We start from the raw sequence: 24754 nt of genomic DNA, 5'->3' as shown, positions 1-24754 counted from the left end.
GTCTCAAAACAGAAGGCTATGGTAACTGCTAACTACACGCTTATTTTAAACATCTTCGATCAGGGATTCAACATTAGTCAGCCACATTCCGATAAATGTCATTTGGTACTTCTGCAACACATCTACTCAGTAGATAAGGATGCTGTGTGTTTTCAAGTTTTAATGGGTGTATGTTTACAAAATTGCAAAAATAAATGAGTGAGGGCAAGGGAAAGAGTGAAGATTAAAATGCATTCATCATTATAAGAAACAAGCATAATATTTTAAAGCTATACGGAGTTTCTGCAACACATGGATTGCAGGAAATCATTCATACACAGGCTGAATCAGAGGATAAAGAATGAAATTCAACTGTGAAAATAAAAATGATCACCAGCAGCACATTTCTTATTGGGGGCTAAAATAAACGTGTTGACAGGTTGTCTTTAGTTCAGCTCGCTCATTTGTATTTATAACAAGACTGCCCAACAGGAGTTTAAAAGTCTTTCCTCAGAAGAAAACTAACAATTATCACTTAATTAAACCAGTTTGATTTGCACAATGATCAAATATTGTATTAATTTAACCAGTTTTGAGATATACACAGGACTTGATTCAGAAATTAAGGGCCATGAATAAAACATACCTTAGAATTCATTTTGAGGATAAGAGATGGTACAAATTTCACATTGAGGTCATCTCAAAACAAATACCCCAGTAAAGCAGTGGCAAAATAAATTCCAGGCCTTCCAGAAATATTAATCAACAATCCTAAATCATGAGAAATGGAGCAACTTCGGTTTAATACCTCAGCTCATTTGTATGGCTACTCAAGGAGGAATGTGTTGATACTGGAGGATTTCATAAAAGTGTGAATCTACGTTATAAGCTACTTTCAGGCATATATCAGTGGCTCACTGAGTAGTTCATCTGCTGAGAGGTAATTGCTGTCCCACTGCATTGGCTTAACTCTGAAGGTGAGTTTAGTATCAAAACCACTTCCTGTTCTGTAGATTCAATCTTGTACTCTTCATTTGAATAAACAAGTTTTAGGAGGGATCCACCAAATGTATTTCCTGCAATCAGCTAATGAATCAAGTAAACCAACTGGAGCAAGATTTTTATTCCTTCATCTTTGTTCTAGTTTTTTTCCCTTTCCCTCACTTTCGCACATTTGAAATAGTAGCATCAACAATTCACACATCAGATACTAAAAAGACATTGGGACAAATAAAATAATAGGGAACACAGCATCCATCTGGGAAAAAAAACTAACAGATCAGGCAGCTGGTATTACCCTTTTTATCACAAAAGCATATTTGACTCAAGGATGATTAAGAAGAGATACAATTAAGTATTGTTCCTCACTAGCTGCAATTTGTTATTTTTCTGCATTACACTTCCAGAGGTAATTGGTTATAAAATGCTTTGGAATTTCCTGAAACTGTGAAAGATTCTAAATAAATGGAAGTTCTTTAAAAAAGCAAATGTTTTAGACTAACATAAGCCCAGACAGACAATTTTGCCTATCAAGATTACAGTTGTATTTACACAGCCATATGATCTCAAGAGCTGGAAACTAAATTCAAGTCCTGATTGACAACCACTGACCTAAACATAATCTACATTTGTGAAATTAATATTAATCCAGATCAAAATTCACATATTAGGTATTCATTGAAAAAGCAAAAAGTATATATACTTTTAAAATCTACTACTACGTCATGCAAGCCTCCCAAGCATGCAGAAACCCCAGAATGAAATTCTGTTGACCATAGGTTCTTGTAATTCCTCTACCTGCGGACTGCATGTTCTGAAACACTGATGCTGCGGGATCGGAAGGCCTCGACTGCTGAGAGGTCTTTCATATCTTTTATTTGGGAACTATTCAAGCCTGGCTTTAGGGGCTTTGTGGCTCGCAAGCTACAAGCACCAACCCAAAGACACCGCAGGTGGCAGAGGAGCCAATGGGAGGAGTTGATGGTCAGAGGTCACAGGCCAGGAATGGGGTTCCCAGATAAGTGAGGGAAGCAAACACCAGCAGAGATAGAAGAACAAAAGAGGGGGGAAATAAAAACTTGAAAGCATTAAACAAAATCTGAAACATGACAAAATAGCAAATTAGATCAAACAGCATATATATGCTACACAACAAAGGAATATACAAATTCCTATTACAATATTGATTACAATTGGTAGAACAAGCAATACAGAAAATTAAGGTTGGAATGGCATTTCAGATCTTGACAACACAATTGTACGCAGGGAGAGATAAATTGCTAATACAGTGAGGACAGGCCTAATTAATTAATGTGGATTTGTTTCATGGCTAACTGGGAACTCTGCAGGGTTTTACAAACGAAATACAAACGCCCATAAATCTCAGCATGCATAACACAGCTAACAACCTTAGTTGGGAAATTTGAGTCATTGGCTCTATAAACAAGTTATGGCCCATTTAAAGCCTTGAGTTACATAATTAGTGGAAAGGAAAGTGAAGTGAAGTACCAGCTGCTCCACATAAACAATGGAACAATGGCCTTTAAGTTACATAAGAATACTAGAGGTCAAACTTAGAATGTACTTGTGTGAAGAGTATTCTCCTCATAAATGAAGGAAAACTGCACAGAATATATGGGTTTAAACTGTTTAGAACAGTAAATGAGAGTTAAAATAACGAGAGCAGATTTCCATCTGAATGCATTGAGTACCCTTACTCTGACATTGTTCAGACTGAGCTCAAGTGACAAATGGATATTGTACTCTTGCATCCCATTAACTTAGCTGGACTTCCAGTAAGAAGCAATTTAGTGGGAATGCAAGACTAAATTATAATTTAAAAATACTTTCTTTAAAAATCACTTCCTTTCAAATGCTCATATTCCAACCTTACACATCTGTTTACAGTTGAACACAAAAAAGAAATCAAACTATGCACAGTCCAACTATACATTATACAAAAATCAAGAAACAGGGCAAAGCACAATTTTAATTTGGCTAAAAATGCATAAATACTGGACACTGAAGCAAGACGATAGAAGACCACATTCAGAACAAATCACAGTGAGGCATGGTTGGCTTTATTATTAGGAGAAAGTGAGGACCACAGATGCTGGAGATCAGAGCTGAAAAATGTGTTGCTGGAAAAGCGCAGCAGGTCAGGCAGCATCCAAGGAGCAGGAGAATCGACGTTTCGGGCATAAGCCCTTCTTCAGGAATCAGAAGGGCTGATGCCTGAAAGGTCGATTCTCCTGCTCCTTTGATGCTGCCTGACCTGCTGCGCTTTCCCAGCAACACATCTTTTGGCTTTATTATTGCATAATTCAGCAGCAAAATGAATGGATCCATAGAGAGAACATTTAAGATCAGTTGTGTTGTCCCAAATTCTCTGAAACCTCTCAGGAGCATGTTTATGTGAGCCCTCAGTGGTATGAGTTAGAATTGCTCTTCCCAATGTGGGGGTGGGGGTGCAGGGGTTCAGACTCCCAAGCAGGCTCATGCTGAAATGTTAGTCGTGAGCTCCAAACTCCCTCCTACTCCCATCGAGCTTCTCCATTCACTATCACAATCCTCTAGTTCTTCCCGAGGGGGTCATGGCAATATCCAAGTCTCAAAAAGGAATCACAGTGGAGAAAATGTTTGGGGAGCACTGCTTTAGAAGCTATTCTGTCATTAACACTGTTTAATTGGAAGGGGTTTATGTAGCAGATAATCCAACCCAGACCTATGGGATTGAAGATTCAATCGGTTCAAGGACTCAATCTGAAACAAGCTCTGCCAACCAAACCCGTACCTGCTGTGCAAAGAACACATCATCAGCCATATTGAAAAGAGAAATGTGTAATCTTACCCAACATGGATCTTACCCACCTCATTTAGTGTCTCCCATTTTCATTCCCATCAGAAACCTTCACTTTGTTCTTTTTCCACTGTCCCCAATTTGATCTACTTAAAACCCATTACATTTCTAACTTTTGTCAGGTCAGTTGATAGTTAATAATTCAGGTTGTGACCCATTTCATTAGACCTGCTGGGCATTTCTAGTATTTTCTGCTTTAATTTGAAATTTCCTGTTGAACATTGCATTTCACCCACACTTGGCTAGCTGTATTCAACAGATGAATATTCAGTGTTGTCAGCAAGTGTTCAATTCTTCAACACTTCAGTATTTTCCAACTCCACCCAAAGTACATTTGGATGTCATTAGAATTCCCAAACATTAGAAGTGTTAGTGAGCTTCTTGCAAAATTGAAATAAATTACTATTAGTGACCATAATAGTGAATCAGCTTTTAAGCCCAAGAGACATTATTTGCCAAACATCAACTTGTATACTGATGTAGAGTGCTGCATATAAAATTTCACTTGTTATCTTCGAATTGCCATTACACATTTCAATAAAGTTATGGTTTACCTTTAGATCATACATGCATTATAATAAAAGTATGCTCCCAATTTTGGAAATTAGCCTACCTTTTGAGGGGTCTTTCATTCAAACTTGTGCTACGGGCTCGAAAACTGCTAGGTTCATGTGTGTCCTCAAATGGTAATAAGGCATTTGACCGTAGGCCCTTGATCATTAAAATTTTAAAAATTAATAATATAACATATAATTTCAGTTCACATTCATATCCTACATTGAATCAGAACAGCTAATTTCATAACCTTTATACTCAGCTGATGCAGCCAAAAATGTTTACTTATTCTAAGAGAGACAAGACAAAAGCTATTTGAAGCAGATTATAGACAATAAGGAATAAAACTATGGAGATTTACAGCATGGATAGGCAGGAACATTCTACTGGTGCCTTGGAAAAAACATTACAAAGAAACAGAACAAACTGATCATTTATTTCCCAGCTGCTGGTAAGACACTGCTGAATATTTGTTCAACAAAATACAGCACATACTACAAAATTAACAAACTGGCTGTAAAATATTTCAGGCTCCGAGATTGTAAAGTGACATTACACAAATTCAAGTTCTTTCTTTAAAGTAATTTGTATATGAGATCTGCAAGATTCTAAATGCACTTTAGAGGGAGCAACAATTAATGCTCCCGCAAATGTAAATTTCTTTGTCAACGCCACAAAACAAAGTTGCACACCTTTTTTTAAACCTAAAATTCAGTGATAAAAATTCTCATCTATCAAAGTACTTTCACAAAACACTTTGATGGTGGTCAGACTTATGACAAGTAAGGTTGTTTAAAATCTTCAACATTAGTGTATAAACCAAACCAAAATATTTTCACAAAATGTATAATTTAAATTATGTGTCACAGTGCATGAGTTACAAAGTACACTGGTTCTTTAAAAATAGATGCCAGTAATTAATAACCAACACACTAAGTGAAGGATCAACTTGTAAAGCAGCAAGGTTCTTACTTTTGTGATATACCGGACAAAATCTTTTCGGAACACAAGCCGACAACGAATGAACCACATGGCTATGACGTGATGTGCTAGAGACACTATATATTGGTTGAATCTAGGAATGACAGAATAAAAGCAAAGTGGAAATATCATTGAAAACTTCCTAAACTTTGATAGCCACCTTCATACCAGTTCAAAGTGTCAAGAACTAGACTCAGGTTTACATGAGGTTATACTGTTGTAATTTAGATACAAGAATTATAATGCCAAATTAATAGCTATATCTAATTACATGAGCAATTATTTTAAAAGGCTCTGAAATTTCTTTAAAAATTGAGAAAATTAAACACTTACTTGAAAGGGTTAGTGTAGGGTAAGGAGATAGCAAATACACTGACATACTGTTCTGCCACAAAATTGGCATACAGAGGAGGAAGTCTCACCAAAGCTGTAAGGGAACACACATGTTAAATCTCTTATACTTCAAAAGATTTGCATTACAAGACCACAGCAATATGTTGTCACTTGACCTCTCTGTCTGAATCGAGGATGCATTAGTGAGTAGCCAGCAAATAAATCACGAAACTCTGCACTCTGAGGTTACAGAGCAATTTGATGCACTGCCCAGTAGTGAGCAGGAAGTTACAGGTTAATTTTAACTCTGAGAAGTAAAACTGCAACATAAAATCCTAAGTGACAGGAGTAAGCCCATTCGGCCCCTCAGACCAACTGCATTATACAACAGATCATGTTGATCTGATTGTCACCTCAATTCCACTTTCCTGTCTTCTTCTCATAACCATTGCTACCCTTATAGATCAGAAATCTATCTTAGTCTTTGATGACTCAGCATACTACTTTGCTGGGGTAGGTAATTCCAAGACTGACAACTGTCAGGAAATAAATTCCTCATTTCCATCTTAAACAGGAAGCCCCTTATTCTGGTATTGCATTTTCTCTGGTTTGAGCTCCCCCAGGAAGAGAATCTCTGCCACTGGTAACTATTCCAGCAGACAACTGTGGAATGGCACCGTCTAATGTTTATAGGAAGGTGGAAGGCATGCAGGAGTTCAGTTCATTGCCTCTGAACTTTCATGCCTTTTCCATGCTTACTGTTATTTAAAATATGCTAGTGAATATCTCCAAGAACAAATCCCAAGAATCAAGGTTTCAAACAAAGGAATTCATGTCACCATCCCTTCAACTCCAGCTGCGTGGAGGTAAGATGCATCTTCTGCATTTTAGAGAATTTGAGAACTTTTCAAGATCTATCAAGTATCATCCATCCCTACTCCCCCAAAGTATACAAGAGATTATCTGCTAGGTTATTTACCCAACTTCTGACTCTGATGCTCAGGAATGCAATTTTCTCAAGCACCAACAATGAAACTACAATTTACAAATGTAACCATGGATCTAAAGCTTTAACATATGGAATTTGCCATGGTCTACTCCTTCCAAAGTTCTGCTGACGTTACACTGACCAGTCTCTCCAATTCCATACATTTGAAAGGAATGTCACTCCTGGAAGAATGTCAAGGAATTTCAGAAAGATGCTTCAAAGGAAGAGATACAATGTAAAACCTGAACCATCACCTGAGTGTTACATGTCTACTGCTCAGAGATTTGTTCTCCACATTTTGTGCGATAAATCAGTCTGTATGAAAAACATATTGGTGTATTCCACAAGAGAAAGGATTAAAAATCAACTACACCACTGGTTTGTGCATGCCAGCCTGCTTTGGGCTGGAGTGTGCCATGATGGTTACTGCTGGAAACATCTGCTTGACATGCCTGTACTTGCAGGTAAAAGGAAATGACAGTCACATCTCCCTCTCTAATTCTCTCTCTCTCACTGATTGATGAAAGCAAATTGCCAGTCAAAAGCTACAGCTGAATAGGAAACCAAACAAGTCCCTTGCGCTAATCTGCAAAACCCAGGCTCTCCAAACAAACAGTTCAGCTGCCAGAGTCAATGCCATTGGAATTACCCAACTTACTATTCCACATGGACAAACCAAAGCTTGACATACACCCTCACTACTTGTTTGCTTTTTACTCACTTTTCATTTCTCATCTGTGTGTACTCTGTTGCATTTTATTTGTTTTAGTAACCAATAAACTCACTCTTCTTTCAAGTCAATAAAGCCTGGTTATCTTCCTCTTAAAACATAAATACATTAACATTGGAAAAGGTATGCATGAAGGAAGGGATCCTTAGTTTGAAGTTAACCTTGATACAACCAATAAGGGGGGACAAATTGAATAAAAAATTGGAGCCAGGGTGCCTCTGTTCACTCAGTAACAAAAACAAATGTCCCTATCACAACAACTATCTGTTGTTGGAAATAGTAGGTATTGCAATTTAGCAGATCGGCATTATAAAACATGAACCTCCCACTCATCACGAGTTACAATCACAGAAGAGCCACTAATGCAACCAGATAATCTTACTTGATAAAAATTCCAGCATTGGGATAGCCATGGTGAGGGTGGCAGAGATATGAGTCAGTTTGAGAATAATGCCTGGAAGCAGCTTAACCATTATGTCGGGCATCTCGATGATACACATGGTCAGTGTCACCACACACTGTTTGGCACAACGGTAGATCAGGCCAGTATCAAGGCAATGAACAAATTCACGCTGCTCAAAATATAAAGAACAATGGATCATGTTAAGACAATTCATTTTGGTTATTCAGGGATCTTAGCCAGAAATATGGTCACGTAGTAATAAAATTGCAATTTCATTCATGCTCATCACATTAAATCACTGCAGTTAAAACTGAATTTGCAGTAGACTCTAGGACTATTTCAAATTCTGGATCTGCCTTAAATATTTTCAGGTGTTTCTAGGGCAGTCTTAGTTAATCATATCAAGGAGAAATAATGATCCAACTTAAAACTAAATCTCTAGGTAGATCAAACAAAGTTGTAGATTCATTGTAATATACGAATGAGCGGGTTTGTCTCTGCAATGCAAAGGAGGATGTCAGGTACATCGATCATTCATTCGCAACCCATGTTAATTACTTATATACAATCTAATCATGACCCCTTGACATTTAATAACGTCACTGTCATTGAATCCTACACTATCAATGCCCGGCGGGGCGGTGTTTACCACTGACTGGAAACTCAATTGCACTCACCACATATAGTGGTTACAAAAGCAGGTCAAAGGCTAGGGGGACAACTGTGGCAAGAACCTCAGCTCCTGATTCCCCAAAGTCTGTCCACCAACTACAAGATACAAGTCAAGAGTGTGATGGAATAATCCCTACTTGCCTAGATAGGTGTAGCTCCAACAATACAAGAAGCTTGACACCATCCAGGACAATGCAGCTTGCTTCATTGGCACGACATCCACTCACTTCATCACTATTGCTCAGTAGCAGCAGTGTGTACTATCCTCAAGATGCACTGCAGAAATTCACCAAGGATTCTGAGGTAGCATTGTCCAAACATATGATCCTTTCCATCTGGAAGGACAAGGGCAACAGATACATGGGAACACCACCATCTTCAAGTTCCCCTTCAAGCCACCCACCATCCTGAATTGGAAATATATTGCTGTTCCTCTACTGTTGCTGGGTCAAAATCCTGGAATTCCCTCCTAAAGGGCATTGTGGGTCAACCGACAGTACATGGACTGCAGCGGTTCAAGAAAGCAGCTCACCACCACCTTATCGAGGGCAACTAGTGACATGCAATAGATGCTGGCCAGCCAGCAATGCCCACGTCCCATGATTGAATGAATAAATAAATTCCCTCTGTTCTCTCTACCCTTCTTTCAGAAGATCCATGTATGGCCTAACAAAAACACATTTAACTACATTTTAATTACCTGTTTAGACTGGTCCAAGTAAATATGGTATGAGGTAATGACTGTCAGCACCGGGACAACTGCCAACTGGACATCAGTGCGAGAGAAACCATCAGGTGTGTTCCTCAACCTCTCTGCTAGCTGGCGGTCTGTGACCTAGAAAATAAAGTCTGAAATGTCGGACATGACGACACCAGCTTGATATTTAACAGCCTGCTCAAAATGTTATTTCACGGACTGCACCAATTTCTCCCGCAATTAATTCAGTCCTAAAGGGTTCATATCATTCAAGTCAACAGCAGATATAATGCGGCCAAATTGAAGAGAAAACCTCATCTTTGGGTATCCTCCAAGATAAGCTAAGACACACAGTACAGATTATTTGCCGCACAATCTTTATTGATGTAGCTCTAACCAGACAGAAGTAATGCAAGTACGACAAAACAGAAATAACCCCTTTTTTAAAGAAACTTTATCACAGTACGAAGACAGATACAGGCATGCCCACACTGCATGGGCAAGTCTTTTCTGGCTAGACACAGCACACTCACCAATCTGGAAATGCTTAATATAACATTTATAATAGTAAAGCAATGTCTTCATGTCTGAAATAAGCAACAAATGAGATTCATAGAATCCCTACTATGCGGAAACAAGCCATTCGGCCCAACAAGTCCACACTGACACCCTGAATAGCATCCCACCCAACACCACCACCAACCCAACTCTGTAACCCTGCATAAGCCCCATGGTTAATCCACCTAATTTATTTCTCCCTGGACACTAGCTTGGCCAATCCATATAACCTGTACATCTTCAGACTGTGGGAGGAAACCTTAAGAGGTCAGATCAGGACTAATTTCCCAATTAATATTAATTAATTAATTATTTCCTGGAATCAATATAGCAGGGAAAGAAATAATTTTCCCAGATGGTCCAGTCAGCCATGAACATGGAAGGATTTCAACTACTTTGCAATCTAGTTAATATCAGCATGGAAATGATACCAAAGGACTGCCTGCATCTGTCAAAGCCCCAGTCAAGCACAATTCCTTTGCAAAGATAAGGAAAGTAATGGAGTATAGATGACTGAATTAATTTTACTTTACCATGGCACAGAGAGCTGAACAGAGTTGGTCTACGCTGCATAGAGAGGTCAGAATGAGTCCCTTATACTTCAGCAATTCGGGTAGTTTATCCAGTACAAGTTTCAGCACCTTCCAGTCTGTCTCCTTTAAACAATAAAATAACACAAACAAAAGAATGGAAGATGTAGAAATAATCACCTTTTAAGTTGCAAACGTCACAAAGATACTCAATCATCCTAAATATTTGATTGCTTTGCTAGCACCCTCGACAGACAGTTTCAAAGTCCAAAAGAATGCAACTTCATGAAACTGAACTACTTTTAGGTGCTGCTCAAAATTAAGAATTTTAATGGCGTGGATAGTTAGAAATGGGTTAAAAATGATTTAAAAACCAGAGAACACAGGCTGAAGGTCAATGGCAAAGGAAGCCACAGGGAGATGGAGGAAACATTTTGTATCACAATTGAGAATGCAGTGCCTGAAAGATGCGTGGAATTATATTCAACAGTAGCTATCAAATGAATAACATAAAGTACTCACAAGGGAAAAGTATCACAACTTTGGAGAAAGAGGAGGAAAGCAGCAGGATATTAGGCAGCTCTTTGAAAGAGCTCACCCAGTCATGGCAGGCCAAATGGCCTCTTACCACTCTGACTATTGAACAAAACAAAAACAAAGCTGTTTAAATTGCAAAAAAAAAAATGATTTCCTGGATAAAAGGAAAGAAAGAGAAGAAACACTGAGAACAACAGGAACACTGACTAAAAGCACAGTTTCAAAAGCAGGTTTTGAGTACTTACAGACAGGGAGAAGGGAAGTAAAGGTGGAAGGGGTTTTGGAAACAGAGAGGGGAATTGAAGGTTTTACAATTGTGTCTTCAGCTGCCAAATCCCCAAGTTCTGGAATTCTTTCAACCAACTTTCCACTTTCCTGATTTAAAATACTCAAACTTTAATTCTTTGCCAAAACCTCTGGTCATCTGTGCTAACAATACATGGCTTTATAACACCTCGGGAAGCATCTTCAGCTTTTTTATGACTTTAATGATGCTGTATAAATACAGGTTGCTGTTAAGACAGGGATACACAGGAAATCAGATTAACAAAGGGCTTGGAACAAGACCAGTAAGAGTGGAGGAAACGATAGCTGTATGGCAGGGTAAGGCAACGGAGGGATGAAGTGCATTCAATAACAAAGGCAAGTGATAAATAGAACATTACCTTTGAAAGATCAACACTAGGTCCTGACTTACCATTTGCATAAGCATGTTTTAAAGAAAATCACACCAAATTGATTGAATTTATAAGGTAACACAACACAAAATGCTTCCACAATTGGTCTTACACTTTCAAAATAGAAACTTTAGTTTTTAACGCCTTAATTTTTACATGTACTCTCAAGACAATTGCCAATGTACCAAACTTATTCAAAAAGGAAGGGAGACAAAAAAACACTAACTATACACCGAATAACTTAACATTGGCCATTGGGAAAATGTTAGAGTTCATTATAAAAGATATAATAGTGGAGCATTTCAAGCCATAGAATATAATCAAGCAGAGTCAGCATGGCTTCATGAAGGAAAGTCAGGCCTGACAAATTTATTAGAGTTTTTTTTTGAGAGGAAGACAATCAGAGCAGAAATATAGTTGGATTTCCAAAATGTGTTTGATAAGGAACCACACGTGAGGCTTTTGATAAGAGCCCATGATGTTATTAGCAACATATTAGCAAGAATTAAGGACTGACAAACAAAGAGATGACCAAGATTAAGATTGAAAGAGTATTTTCAGGAAGGCAACCTGGAAATAATGGAGTGTCACAGGGATCAGTACAGGGCCCACAGTTATTTACAGTATGTATTAATGATTAGGATGACAGAAATGAATATAATATTGCCAAGTTTACAGATGACAGAAAAACAGATGAGAAGGAGAATAGTGAGGATGACATGAAGAGTCTAAGGATGGATCCAGACAGGTTAAGATAGTGGGCAAAAGATTGGCAGTTGGAATGTAAAGGAGGAAAATGTGAGGTTATGTACTTTGGCAAGAGTAGAGGAGCAAATATTACTTAAAATTGAGACACATTGAGAATGCTGCAATAGAAGGGGCATTTACACGTGAATCACAAAGTTCAGTGGATAATCAGGAAGGCAAATGAACTGTTGGGGTGGGGGGGGGGGGGGGGGGGCGGTGGTCTTTAATTCAAAATGAAATGGAGTATAAAATATTGACATCTTGCTAAAACTGTACAAAGCACTGGATCACATCTGGAATACTGCAAAAGTCTGGTTCCTTATCTAAAGAAAGATATACAGAGGAACCTCGACTATCCAGCATTGGATTATCCGAATTTCAGGTTATCCGGACAAGATCGCAAGGTCCCGATGCTTGGCTTTCGATCAGTGCAGAATCAAGGTTCCGGGGGGGGGGGGGGGGGGGGGGGGGAAGAGAGAGGTGGAGAGAGAGATGAGGCAGAAAGGCAAAGTTGAGAGTTATTAAGACCAACCACGATCTCAACAAACAGTGAAACAGACTTGACTGGCTAAATGGCCTACTTGTACTCTGACTTATTGTGGTGTTATGGGCATCCACTCTAGCTCATCTGAACTCCCACTCCCCCCCCATTTTTGCTGAATCATCAGACTGCTTATTCACCATACAGCACTGAATAAGCACAACATTCCTCCAATTAAATATGAGGAAAACCAAAACTATTGTTTCAGTCCATTCTTAAAACTCAGTTTCTTAGCCTTTTCCTTCAGAACAGTCAGAGATTATGCCAGTCTATTCACTGCTTTATGCCACGTTTGATGATAAGATTTCAACTGTGTACTCATGCCATCACTGAGAAACTATTTCCACTTTCTGAATATGCCCAATTACATCCATCTCAGCTCAGCAGCTGTTGAAACTCTCATTCACCTCTTCATTATCTCTCAACTCAACTACTGCAATGCACTGCTAGCTGATCTTCCTCATGCTGTCTACTGTAAACTGAAGATCATCCAAACGTATGCCATCTACAACTTTACTCACAGCAAGTCCTGTTTCCCTACTATCCCTTTGTTCACTGAATTACAATGGCGCCTAGTAAAGCAACATTTTGATCTTAAAATTCTCATCTCCATTTTCAATTCCCTACGTCATCTTGTTCCTCCCTTTCTTTGTAATTTCCTCCAAAGGTAGAACCCTCTTAACATCCAAGAGCTCATTCATACTGGTCTCTTATACATTCCCAAACATAACTGACCAATCTTTGGAAACGGGACCTTCAGTTGTCTAGCCCACAAGCTACAAAAACGTCCTTATTATACCCCTACCATACCTTTATCTCACTTTACTGTTAAAACCACTCCTTAAAACCTATGCATTTGGACAAAAGTTTGGTCATTTGACCTAATATCAAAGCTGGAGTTTGGGTCATATTGTTCTATGATTCTCCTGCAAGGCACCTTGGGACTCTGCATTACTTTAAGTTGTTTTAAAAATCGCAATGCATCCCAGCTGAAACAGCTCACCCCATAAATCACAGCTTTAAACAATATGCAAATAATTCTCTGGTTAAGGACAGGATTGAGGGATATGAGCAAGTCAAGTTTAAAAGAAAAAAAATTGTATACTCTGGAACACAATGATTATAAGCAGTATGGAAATGCTGACACATGGAACAAAAACATTGGAGAAACACTGGACAGATTTCAATCAAGAGTTGGAAGAGGAGTATGGAGGGAAAATGAGAAGACATTTGGAAAGTGCTTCCTCAGCAGGAATAGGGAACAGTCATTAGCCACAGTAAATGTACATGGTCTGCAGAATGAGCAGCCAGTTGAGAATTTAAAAGGAATATCTTAACTCATTTCAAATTTGCGTGTTTTGATAGGAAACCATTTTGCTTACATGTTCAAGGCACTGGAGAAGAGCATTAAAAGCCAAAGAGAAAGGTAAATAGCCCATGCGAATGGTGGTATTCTGAGCTGCTGCAGGGCTTCCCGCTGGTGGAGAAACTGTACCTTGTCCTTTTTTCTCACAACCTCTCTTCTCAGATTCACTACAACAAAATATAATTCAGTGAACATTGGAGATTTTAAAGGAATACGGTTTTGCTTAATCAAGCTGAGGGATTATGGCTTGTTATAACTTGTTATCAAGTTAACGCTATATCTAAAAAGTTACATTAATGCCAACTCATTTCTAGAACTAGAGGGCATAGGTTTAAGGTGCAGTGAAAGATATAAAAGGGATGTAAGGGGCAACTGTTTCACACTGAGGGTGGTAAGTGTATGGAATGAGCTGCCAGAGGAAGAGGTGGAAGCTGTTACAATGACAACATTTTAAAAGCATCTGGATATGGTATACGATATAAATTCTGGCAGATGGGACTAGATTTCTATAGGATATCTGGTCGGCATGGACGATTTTGACCGGGAAGGGTCTGTGTCCCTGATGTACAGCTCTATGACTCTAAAATCAATAAGTAGTCATGTTATGTCATGTGACCCAAGTCCACCCATAGACCCCAGAACTTGAAACCAAAAGAGAAAATGCTGGAAAATCTCAGCAGGTCTGGCAGCATCTGCAAGGAGAGAAAAGAGCTAACGTTTAGAGTCTAACTGACTCCAGAAACTTACTTTCCTCAAAAAGCTGTAAATGCTGACTTAATTGAAATTTTGAAGATCAATATTGTTGAATTTTTGTTAGATGAAAGTACCTAGGGCATGGAGCACGTGGTGTTGATGTAAAATTAGCCACCAGCTTGAGTCTCAATGGTCCACTTCTGTCCCTATGCTCTGGTGTAAGTGTTACAGACTCTGAAAGAATGAATTGAATGAAGGATAACGTTGAAACTAAAAATTGCCTACCTGCTTCCACAGAGACAATATGGACTGAATCTCACTATTCTATCCTTATTTGGCAGTCCAATGCGAAAGAGAGAGTCAACTCGAAGATGCAGAAAGAAATTGAATACCTATGAAAAGAACTTTGCTAGTTATTTAAAATTACTGTATTCATTGATATTAAGTTACTGACATTTCAAGACATTGAAAAATGTTGTACCTTTCATATAGATTTTGCTTAAATTATTTAATTTTACAGTAAACAAAATATTTTCTTGATGCAGAGCTATAGTTAGAGGATGTAAGTACATTTCAGAAAGCTCATTGTTTTTCAGTTCCTATTTCAGATCGCAGTGTCATGGTCTAGAAAAAAATTCAGTACAAATAATGAATTTACTTTGAGATATTCAAATTCAGAGTTTCCACCCTAAATAATCATTTCATGGAACACGTTTTATGAAAAGTTATAAATTGGACAGTCACTGTACTCAGCTGCATTCCATGAGTAACCTGACTGCCTTGTGAAGAGAGGAGGGAAAAGACCAGTACAATATTCAGGAACAAAATCAAAGATTAGCAAGTTCTTCAAAGCAATACAGCAATTGTACTGGCCATTTTGAGAACTGAACAAAAAGTACATAGACCCATAGGCCAGTTATGCCACATTCAGTGCATAGTACGCATGGACATCAACATAAAGACAAATATTAAATTGGGGATATTTCTAATTCTGATTGCCACTCAGTCTGTGGAGTGTCATTCCTCTTCTGAAAATGCAATGAGACAGGTTGGTTGACAGAAACGAATAGCCTGCTTTGTTGTATAAGCAGTCCTGCCAAGACCTGGGATATTACTATGGTAAAAGTCACTATATAAATGCAAATCACCGGAGGCACTGCAGTTTTAAGCCACCATTCTATCGTAGACTTGAATCGTGTAACACCACACTATATTGAATCACAGAGCAGACTGACAGAATAAAATAGTATTTTCCATGTTAATTAGCTCATTTCAAACAGAGAATTACTACAAAGATAATTTGTACATTTATCCACATATACAGTGCAGTACACAATGGGTTACTAATAGAACTGAACATTAATTCTAAAACTATTATGAGATGAATTCTCTGGTCCTACCTACCTTTAGGCGTATACTGCTTGCGATGGAAGATGTGTACATTTGTTGGTAATGTGACTGAATGTGACTAATCAGAAGCTCATATACCCGGCTTGCGTGACTGGCTGGTAAACTATACAATTTGGTCTGGAAAGAAAAATGTGTTAATACAACATAAAATATCAGAATCAATTTAAATTGTAGACATACAGTACTGCAGCTATGTGGCACTATCAGATATGATGTTAAATGCCTGCATTGCTTAGAGACACAACAGATTCCACAGGACCATTGGAACAGGTCAAGAGGTCTCTTCCCCACTGTTCTGACCATCATTTATCACCTAATTAACAACTGAAACAAATGATATGACCATAGTTTATTGTTATGGATACAAACTGGCTCTGATTTGGACATAAGACCAGAAGACTTTGCAGCACAAGTAGGCCAGTTGACACATCTAGACCTTTCTGCCATTTACTGAGATCATGGCTGATCTGATAATCCTCAACTCCACTTTACTGCCTTATCCTTATAACCCTTGATTCCTTGAATCATTAGGGATATGTCTACCTCAGCCTTGAATATACTGAATAACACAGCCTCAACAACCTTCTGTGGTAAAGAAGTCTACAGATTCCTTACCCTCAAAGGAAATTTCTCATCTGCCTTAAATGGAAGACAAATAATCACATTAATAAAATATGATTGACTGCTCCTTCAAGAAAATCGTTGGAGTTACTTTTCCTGTAGGATATTAATTAAAACTTTCGCTGCCTGATTGTATGAAAGATTGATTGACTGCAGAATGTATTCAGTATAAAATTAGTATTCAGTATAAAATTAATATTCAGTCTCAGTTCAACATTAAACTATTAGCCCACTTAAATTTTTCCCAATCTACACTTTATTTTGGTGTGTAAATTATGCTTCAAGGACACATGGTTGGTTTATAATATCAGCAGCCGATTCTTTTCTCCAGAAGTAGCTGAACTCAATAATGCATTAATAGAGAATCCAAAGACCACATTTTTATATAAGGAGCAGATTGTTTTAAATATGGCTTGACCAACATTTTGAATTTCTTTCAAAATTCATCAAGATAAACAGAATGCATCACTACACCCACTGCACAAATATTTGCTGTCTTGACTATCTCTGAATATATAATGATCGTAGTTTCAAAGATACAGAAAAGTGGAAGTCAATTCACTTTGTAATGAAGAGTGCATAGCCTTTGTGGAGAAGCGCCATCTGCTGGTATAAAACGTCTACTAACCGTATTCTTATTCAGAACAGTGTGTGTTGCTGGAAAAACACAGCCGGTCAGGCAGCATCCGAGGAGCAGGAGAATCAACGTTTCAGGCCAGAGTCCTTCGTCAGGAGTGAAGGGCTCTGGCCCGAGACATCATTCTCCTGCTCCTCGGATGCTGCCTGACCTGCTGTGCTTTTCTAGCAACACACTCTCGACTCTGAACTTCAGCATCTGCAGACCTCATTTTTCCCTTCTTATTCAGAACATTCATACCAAGTTAAATTAATTGGAATAGCATAGTGAAGCCTATTTAAGATATCAGAAATATTAGTGTATGAATAAAGGTACAAACTCATCAAGAAATTATTCAACTTGGATTGATGTTGTGATGAACATTTCTAGTGAAGCAATGAAGTGAAACCATTTCCCTATACTTTCTTACTTCATCAGATGCCATGCTTGCATTCCTCTAAAAGCTCTCAATAGAATTTGCATAACCCAGCACAACTAGATTAACCAGTAATTAAACAGCTAGAAACCCCCACAAGGAGATAAAGCATCTAAGGATAAGACATGCTTGTTAACAATTTAAATGCAGCAATTGATGACAACAAGTGGGTGACAGAAGTAAAATGGCTTCCATGATGTACAGTTCGCTGAGGGCAAAATGCCATGCTAATATTATGATCCATCTAATACATTTGCACATCAACTTAACTCTGAAGATGACTGGTGATAACTGAACATTTCAAAACAAAAAGACCTGATGGAATTAGGCAAGAGATTTATGTTCAACCTGCAGAATCTCTAGAAGCCCCAGGACAGCTGTCTTCACATCTTCCAGTGGAGATTCATATAAAAAATCACTTTCCACAGCTTCCACAACAGGTGGGTCAATGAGTGGCCGATTAACAACCTTTAAAGAAAAAAAAGAGAATTTTTTTTCAACTTACAGACATACAAATACATTATAAACTATTATAAACAAAATTTAAAACCCTGAAAGGTTACAATTTGTCTCTAGATTTATCAACACATACACTGAAACCAAATCATGAAGTAATTAATCAAAGCTATTGTCAAATATCATTAACATCACGCAATCATGATAGAAACAAATTCTTTCCATATGTGCAAAGATCAATTGGAAAACAAAATATACACTATGTAACAGGCTTGTATCATCAAACCACCAATGCTCTCTGTACTTAACATTGACTGTAGTGCTCATAAAATACCTTTTCTATAATATCCAAGAGATTATTAAATTGAGGTGTGTTGCAGTCTTCTGCCAAGTCCACTAGCAGCTGAGAGGCTAATTTTCGTACCATATGATCTTTATCATCCGCAATATGCCCTAGCTGGGGGATCACTATAGCTTCAATCAGCTCCTCCTGTTTAAAAAACAAGACAGTATTTGCCGTGAATTAACAAGCAATACCACAAAACTTTGTACACTCTCAATATTTTTCTCTGGATACAAATATTCCAATGGAAAATATCCAAATTCAAACTCAATGTATGACATTTGTAACTCAAGTTCCCTTTTGCAAATTTAAGTACTTCAGCTGATTAAAGAAAAAGCAGATTAATTAAAAAAACTTATGAGGGGCTCACTAGGCAAGGGTTGCACTACTGCAAGGACATAGAAATGCAGAGTTTGGATTGCTGTCATGCTCTCATCTAACTGCATTGTGGTACTTCACTTCCACTTAGAATGCCCCACACAGTTATACTTTCACCAAAACTGAGTTTTATATGCAAAGTTCAGCAATACTGACCTGCAGTGTACCATTTTTATGGCAGACCATGATGTGATCTTAACACACAGTTATACAGAGTTTCTACCCTACTTTAAACATCACTCTATAACCCTCGTACTTACTTCATACAATTGCCGATTGATGCTCAAAACAAATGACAAAACATCAAGAGCTTTCTTGCGAATGGTGCTCCGATTCTCATTCCTGCAGAGATATGATGACATTGGACTAAGAAAATGTTTAACCACTGCAGTATTTCACACAAAAATAAACTGCAGTTATTTTTCTATATTAATAGAAGTGCATATTGCCCAAAAGGTACATCGAAGGTGAAAAACAAAACTGAAACAGAAGCTTATATAGTACATCAGGACATCATCATCTCAATCAAGATGCATTGCAGTGGTAAAGAGTTGTATACTAAGCATTAATTGGTCTATTTTGAATACCATAAATTTTCTATATCCTCCCACCCCACAGAATTTATCTAAAATAGTCTGACAGAAACTATTACTAAGATAAGTACTGGGCATGGCTAGTTGCAGTCATGAAGGTAGCTGCTTACCTGAAGAATTTCTCCATTAGCTCCTGCAGATTTTGAATCCAGTAGTGTTTTGCAGGATGAATAGACTGAGCCCGGTAGGATACAAGAGTTAGGACAGAGACCTCCTTAATAATTTAAGACAGAAATACATAGAATGTTAGTGTACACTAGTACTTTAACTTTGTCACAAGAAAAACAAGCATTTGATTCTAGTACCTCATAGGCTCATTCCCTGAACCTTGCAAGATTGGAACAATTTAGAGCAAAAGGTCATTGTCATTTATCACTAGGCAACTGAATGTCAGGACCATGACGGTGACTTGTCAGCTTGGTTCGATCTCTCAATTCAGATATGTACACAGTTTATGTTTACTCTGACAATAAGTGACTGATAATCCCTTACAGGCTGAGGCAGGAGAAATTTAAATGAAGAATAAGGAAATAATAGAGGCTATGAACAAATATTTTGTACATGTCTTCACAGAAGGCAAAAATTACTCAATGTAATGGATTACCAAGGGACAAATGAGACAGAGGTAGTTAATATCAGTAGAGGAAAAGTATGATGTACCAGAGGGAACTAAGAGCTGACAGTCCCTTGGATCTGGTGGTTTACAGCTGAGATGCTGTATTTGGAAATACCAAGACTGACCATATTACTGAATAGAGGAGCAGATTCCAGGGGTATTGGGCTAATTCTAGTTTCTATGCTTTGTTATGTGCATAGGTTATACTTTGCAACTGTTTGGCATTTATCTGAACGTGTTAGCTTGAATATTTTCTACTCTGACAAACCGTAGTTTTACTAAAAGAGGTGATTGAAGCAATTTTTGACTCTTACCGGTCTCTTATCAGAGCACTTCTCAATCAGTGTGAATAATCGCTCCTGCGGACCATGGTAATCATTCTGCTCATACAACTCCTCTATAGTGGTTAACAGTTCATGTACAATAACTGACAGCTCATGGCTACCCAGTGTCTAAAGTACAATTAGGACAAGAAAACATGATTGGTACATTAAAGAAATACTTAGTCACAATATCAGGATGCAAGAGTCACAGGCAAGTTATTTGAATTCATTCCAAAGAATGGTAATTATAACAAGACTTGCTGTAGTTAGAAATATTTTACACAAAAGGAACTGAATTCACCATCAAAAGCAAGTGAAGTCCAATACCAAATAAACAGAGGAAATATGTTTTTCCTTTTAAGCTCATAGTTATTCCAAGCACAATTGTCTATTCATTGCCTGATGATGATGAGCCTTACTGGACTATCTCAGATGACTGCTAAGATTCATTATGTTGAAACCATGCAAGGGGACAGCTTTTTTCTTGATCAGATATTAATGACCCAACGGGTTTATTCCAATGAGCCAACATTTTCACGATCGTCTTTTGTATCTTCATTTCTTTTAAACGGATTCTCAAATTCTCAAACTGCCAGGGATTTGAATTCACTGATTAGGAGCCCAGTAACGTCACCACTAACCTGTGGCATCCACACTTAAGGAAATGTGAGCTTTGCAGCTTTGACTATCAAAGCACAAATAACAAAAGGACTGACAATAGGAGAACTTTTTTTTTAAAAACTGAACTCAGCCTAACATGATTCACCCTGACAGGGCAGTGGAAACAGATTCAATAGTATTCCGAAAAGTAATCGTGGGTTTGATTACGAGTAGTCAGCATGGCTTTGCGAGTGAGATCATGCTTCACAAATTTGTTAGAATTCTTTGAAGAAGTGACGAGGAAGGTTGACAATAACAATGCGGTAGACGCAGTCTATATGGATTTCAGTAAGGCCTTTGATAAGTTTCCACATGGTAGGCCATTCTGGAAGGTCAGATTGCATGGAATCCAGGGCAAGCTGGCAAATTGGATACAATTGGCTTGATGGTAGGAAACAGAGGGTAATAGTGAAAGGATGCTTGTTGAACTGGAGGCCTGTGACTAGTGGAGTGCGTCAGGAGCCGGTGCTGGGCACATCGCTGTTTGCTATCTCTATCAATGAGTGGATGAGAATGTACAAGGCATGATTAGTAAGTTTGTTGATGACACTAATATAAGCAGTATCATGGACAGTGAGGAAGGTTATCAGACATTGCAGAGGGGGAGACCAGCTGAGGAAGTGCACCATATGGAGCTTAATATAGATAACTGCGAGATCTTGCATTTTGGAAAGTTTATGGTGCATGGTAGGGCTGTAAGGAGTGTAGTGGAACAGAGGGATCTTGGAGTTCAGGTTCACAGTTCTCTGAAAGTAGAGTCACAGGTAGACAGGGCAGCAAAGGCGGCTTTTGGCACACTGGCCTTCATCAGTCTGGGCACTGAGTAAAGAAGTTATGTTACAGTTATATAGGACGTTGGCGAGACCGCACTTGGAGTATGGTGTTCAGTTTTGGTCACCTTGCCAACAGAAGGATGTTATTGAACTGGAAAGAATGCAAAAGAAATTTATAAGGATGTTGCTTGGACTCAATGATCTGAGCTATAGGGAGAGATTGGACAAGCTAGGACATTTTTGTTTAGAACATAGGAGACTGAGGAGGGACCTTATAGAGGTGTATAAGGTCATGTGGCATGGATAGGGTGAATGCACTCTGATTCCCCACATTTGGGAAAAAGATTAAGACTAGACAGCATCACTTTAAGGGTCGGGAAAGACTAAAAGAGAACCTGAGGGGCAATATTTTTTTTAACAGAGGGTGGTACGTGTACGGAATGAGCTGCCAGCGCAAGTGGTTGAGGCAGGTACATTAACAATATTTAAAAAGGCATTTGGACAAATACATGGAGAGGAAAGGATTAGAAGGATATGGTCCAAGTGCAGGGAAATGGAGTTAGTGTGGACGGACATTTTGACTGGCGTGGACCAAAAGGTCTGTCTCCGTGCTGTAGGATTCTATGAATCTATGTATGCTTCAAAAGGAAAACTTTGCAAGACTATGCAGAAAGAGACAAACTGTTGGTACAAGCACAATGAGCAGACTGGTTTCAATCTATGCTGTGATATTTTAAATAATTTATCACAATCTCATAATAAAATTGATTTCAAACCCAATATGCCTGTTGACATCACAAATATGTCTGAAATGATTGACAGTTTAGGAACCTTCACAATGGGAATAAAATTGAACAGTGCACAGCAGCTGACACTAACTGACGATCAGTTTAACCTGTTGTCGAGTGAATATTTTTTCTCTCTCCAAAGAACTTTATTTGAATCAAGTGTACACCTTGGACACAGAACAAGTAACTTGAAGCTCAGCCTAACGGTAAATGTTAAGATTCAAATACACCCAACTTCAAACTCACCTGGATTTGTTGAAGTAACCTTTCAATAATATTTAAAAGTTGTTCCCAGGTAACCACCTGCAACTCTTTTCCATATTTTTTGATCAGTCTTGTGATAGACAGGACAATTTCATAGGAAACTACTGCATTGGCACTTGTCATAGCCTGAAAGAAAATCACCAGTTGCAATTTTATTGGATTTATTTTTACACAAATTCCAATTTGAGCAGATTGTCTAATGACCCAGTTACAGAGTTTAATAATGTTTGAAATATCACCAAGTATCCAATATCGGCAAAGTTAGAGCAGCTAGAGCAACTAATATTGTTGAAAATTATTGCCAATTTTGCTTGAGTTACTGAATTATCAATATACTCAATATTAATGTTTAATATTAACTGAGTTACAAAGTGCCCAACACTGACTACATTAGTGTGGAATATTAGCTGAGTTTTTAATGCTGAATGAATTAGGGAGTGTCTAAAATTCTGAGTAAGTTACGGATTGTTGAATAAGGGTTCAGAAAATATTTACAGTGCACAAGGATATTGCAAGGTTGAGGAGTTTTAAGCTAAAAGGAGAGGCTGAAATTATTTTCTTTGGAGCGTCGAAGGCCGAGGGGTGACCGAGTAGAGGTTTATAAAATCATAAGGGGCATGGATAGGATAAACGGACTAAGTCTTTTCCCAGGGTGGGGGAGTCCAAAACTAGATGGCATAGGTTTAAGTTGAGGGGGACAAAATTTAAAAGGGACCGAAGGGGCAACTTTTTCATGCAGAGGCTAGTGCGTGTATGGAATGCACTGCCAGAGGAAGTGGTGGATATAATTACAACATTTAAAAGATATCTGGATAGGTATATGAATAGGAAGGGTTTAGGAGGGATATGGACCAAGTGCTGGTAAATGGGACTGGATTAATTTAGGATATCTAGTCAGCATGAATGAGTTGAACTGAAGGATCTATTTCCTTGCTGTATATCTCTATGACTTTATGACCACAGCTAAACAGTGTGTTGTATTAAATTGCAAATTTTGGTTTGCAGTGGGAGTAGTTAGTATTGATAATGAATCGGTATATGATGAATTTTGACTAGATTTCTTATCTGATATTGAGTAAATGTTGAGCATAGACTGAGTTATTACATAGGGCCCTATTTGGATAAGTAAAATAAAAGCAAATACTTGTTTTAGCAACAATTCCACTTAGAGACAACAGAACTGGCTATAACAAAGAAATAGCAGACCAATTAAATGTATACTTTAGTTCTGTCTTCACAAAGGAAGAGACATATGGGGCCTAATGGGAAGGAAGAGCTGAAAGAAATTAATATTAATATTAGTTGGGAAGTAGTTGAAGAAACTAACAGGACTAAAGGCAGATAAATCCCCAGTCCTGATAACCTTCATCATAGAAAACTCAAGGAAGTGGCCTTAGAAATAACGGTATTTTTTATTTATTCATTTTTTTGTGGGATATGAGTATTGCTAGCTGGCCAACATTTATTGCCCATCCCTCGATGCCCTTGAGAAGATGGTAGTGAGTTGCCTCCTTGCAACGATGCAGTCCACCTGCTGATGGTTGACCCACAATGCAATTAGGGAGGGAATTCCAGGATTTTGCCATCTTCCAAACTTCTACAGGCTCTAGAAATGTCTCTCTGGATTGGAG

General features: G+C 38.2%; 1 protein-coding gene across 9 annotated transcripts in view; it reads right to left on the bottom strand.

Moving 5' to 3' along the window:
* tsc2 (TSC complex subunit 2) overlaps positions 1-24754 on the bottom strand; it is a 78756-nt gene that overhangs the window by 30323 nt on the left and 23679 nt on the right. For 6 of the 9 annotated variants that reach the window (XM_072559849.1, XM_072559853.1, XM_072559852.1 and 3 more), the window contains 16 exons: positions 23106-23249; positions 20630-20767; positions 19810-19913; positions 19367-19448; positions 18720-18875; positions 18278-18397; positions 16251-16373; positions 15132-15238; positions 14170-14320; positions 10289-10411; positions 9201-9335; positions 7808-7997; positions 5708-5801; positions 5366-5468; positions 4452-4549; positions 1777-1902 (listed from right to left, as the gene is read on the bottom strand). In XM_072559849.1, the coding sequence (XP_072415950.1) occupies positions 1777-1902; positions 4452-4549; positions 5366-5468; positions 5708-5801; positions 7808-7997; positions 9201-9335; positions 10289-10411; positions 14170-14320; positions 15132-15238; positions 16251-16373; positions 18278-18397; positions 18720-18875; positions 19367-19448; positions 19810-19913; positions 20630-20767; positions 23106-23249 (1994 nt within the window). The remainder of the gene's footprint in view (positions 1-1776; positions 1903-4451; positions 4550-5365; positions 5469-5707; positions 5802-7807; positions 7998-9200; positions 9336-10288; positions 10412-14169; positions 14321-15131; positions 15239-16250; positions 16374-18277; positions 18398-18719; positions 18876-19366; positions 19449-19809; positions 19914-20629; positions 20768-23105; positions 23250-24754) is intronic. The other 3 variants (XM_072559855.1, XM_072559856.1, XM_072559858.1) reach the window with 1 other exon arrangement.

Source organism: Chiloscyllium punctatum, chromosome 40, assembly GCF_047496795.1.
Source record: "Chiloscyllium punctatum isolate Juve2018m chromosome 40, sChiPun1.3, whole genome shotgun sequence".
Lineage (NCBI taxonomy): Eukaryota > Metazoa > Chordata > Chondrichthyes > Orectolobiformes > Hemiscylliidae > Chiloscyllium > Chiloscyllium punctatum.
The sequence above is the reverse complement of the archived record's forward strand: the minus strand, read 5'-3'. Positions and strand labels throughout refer to the sequence as shown.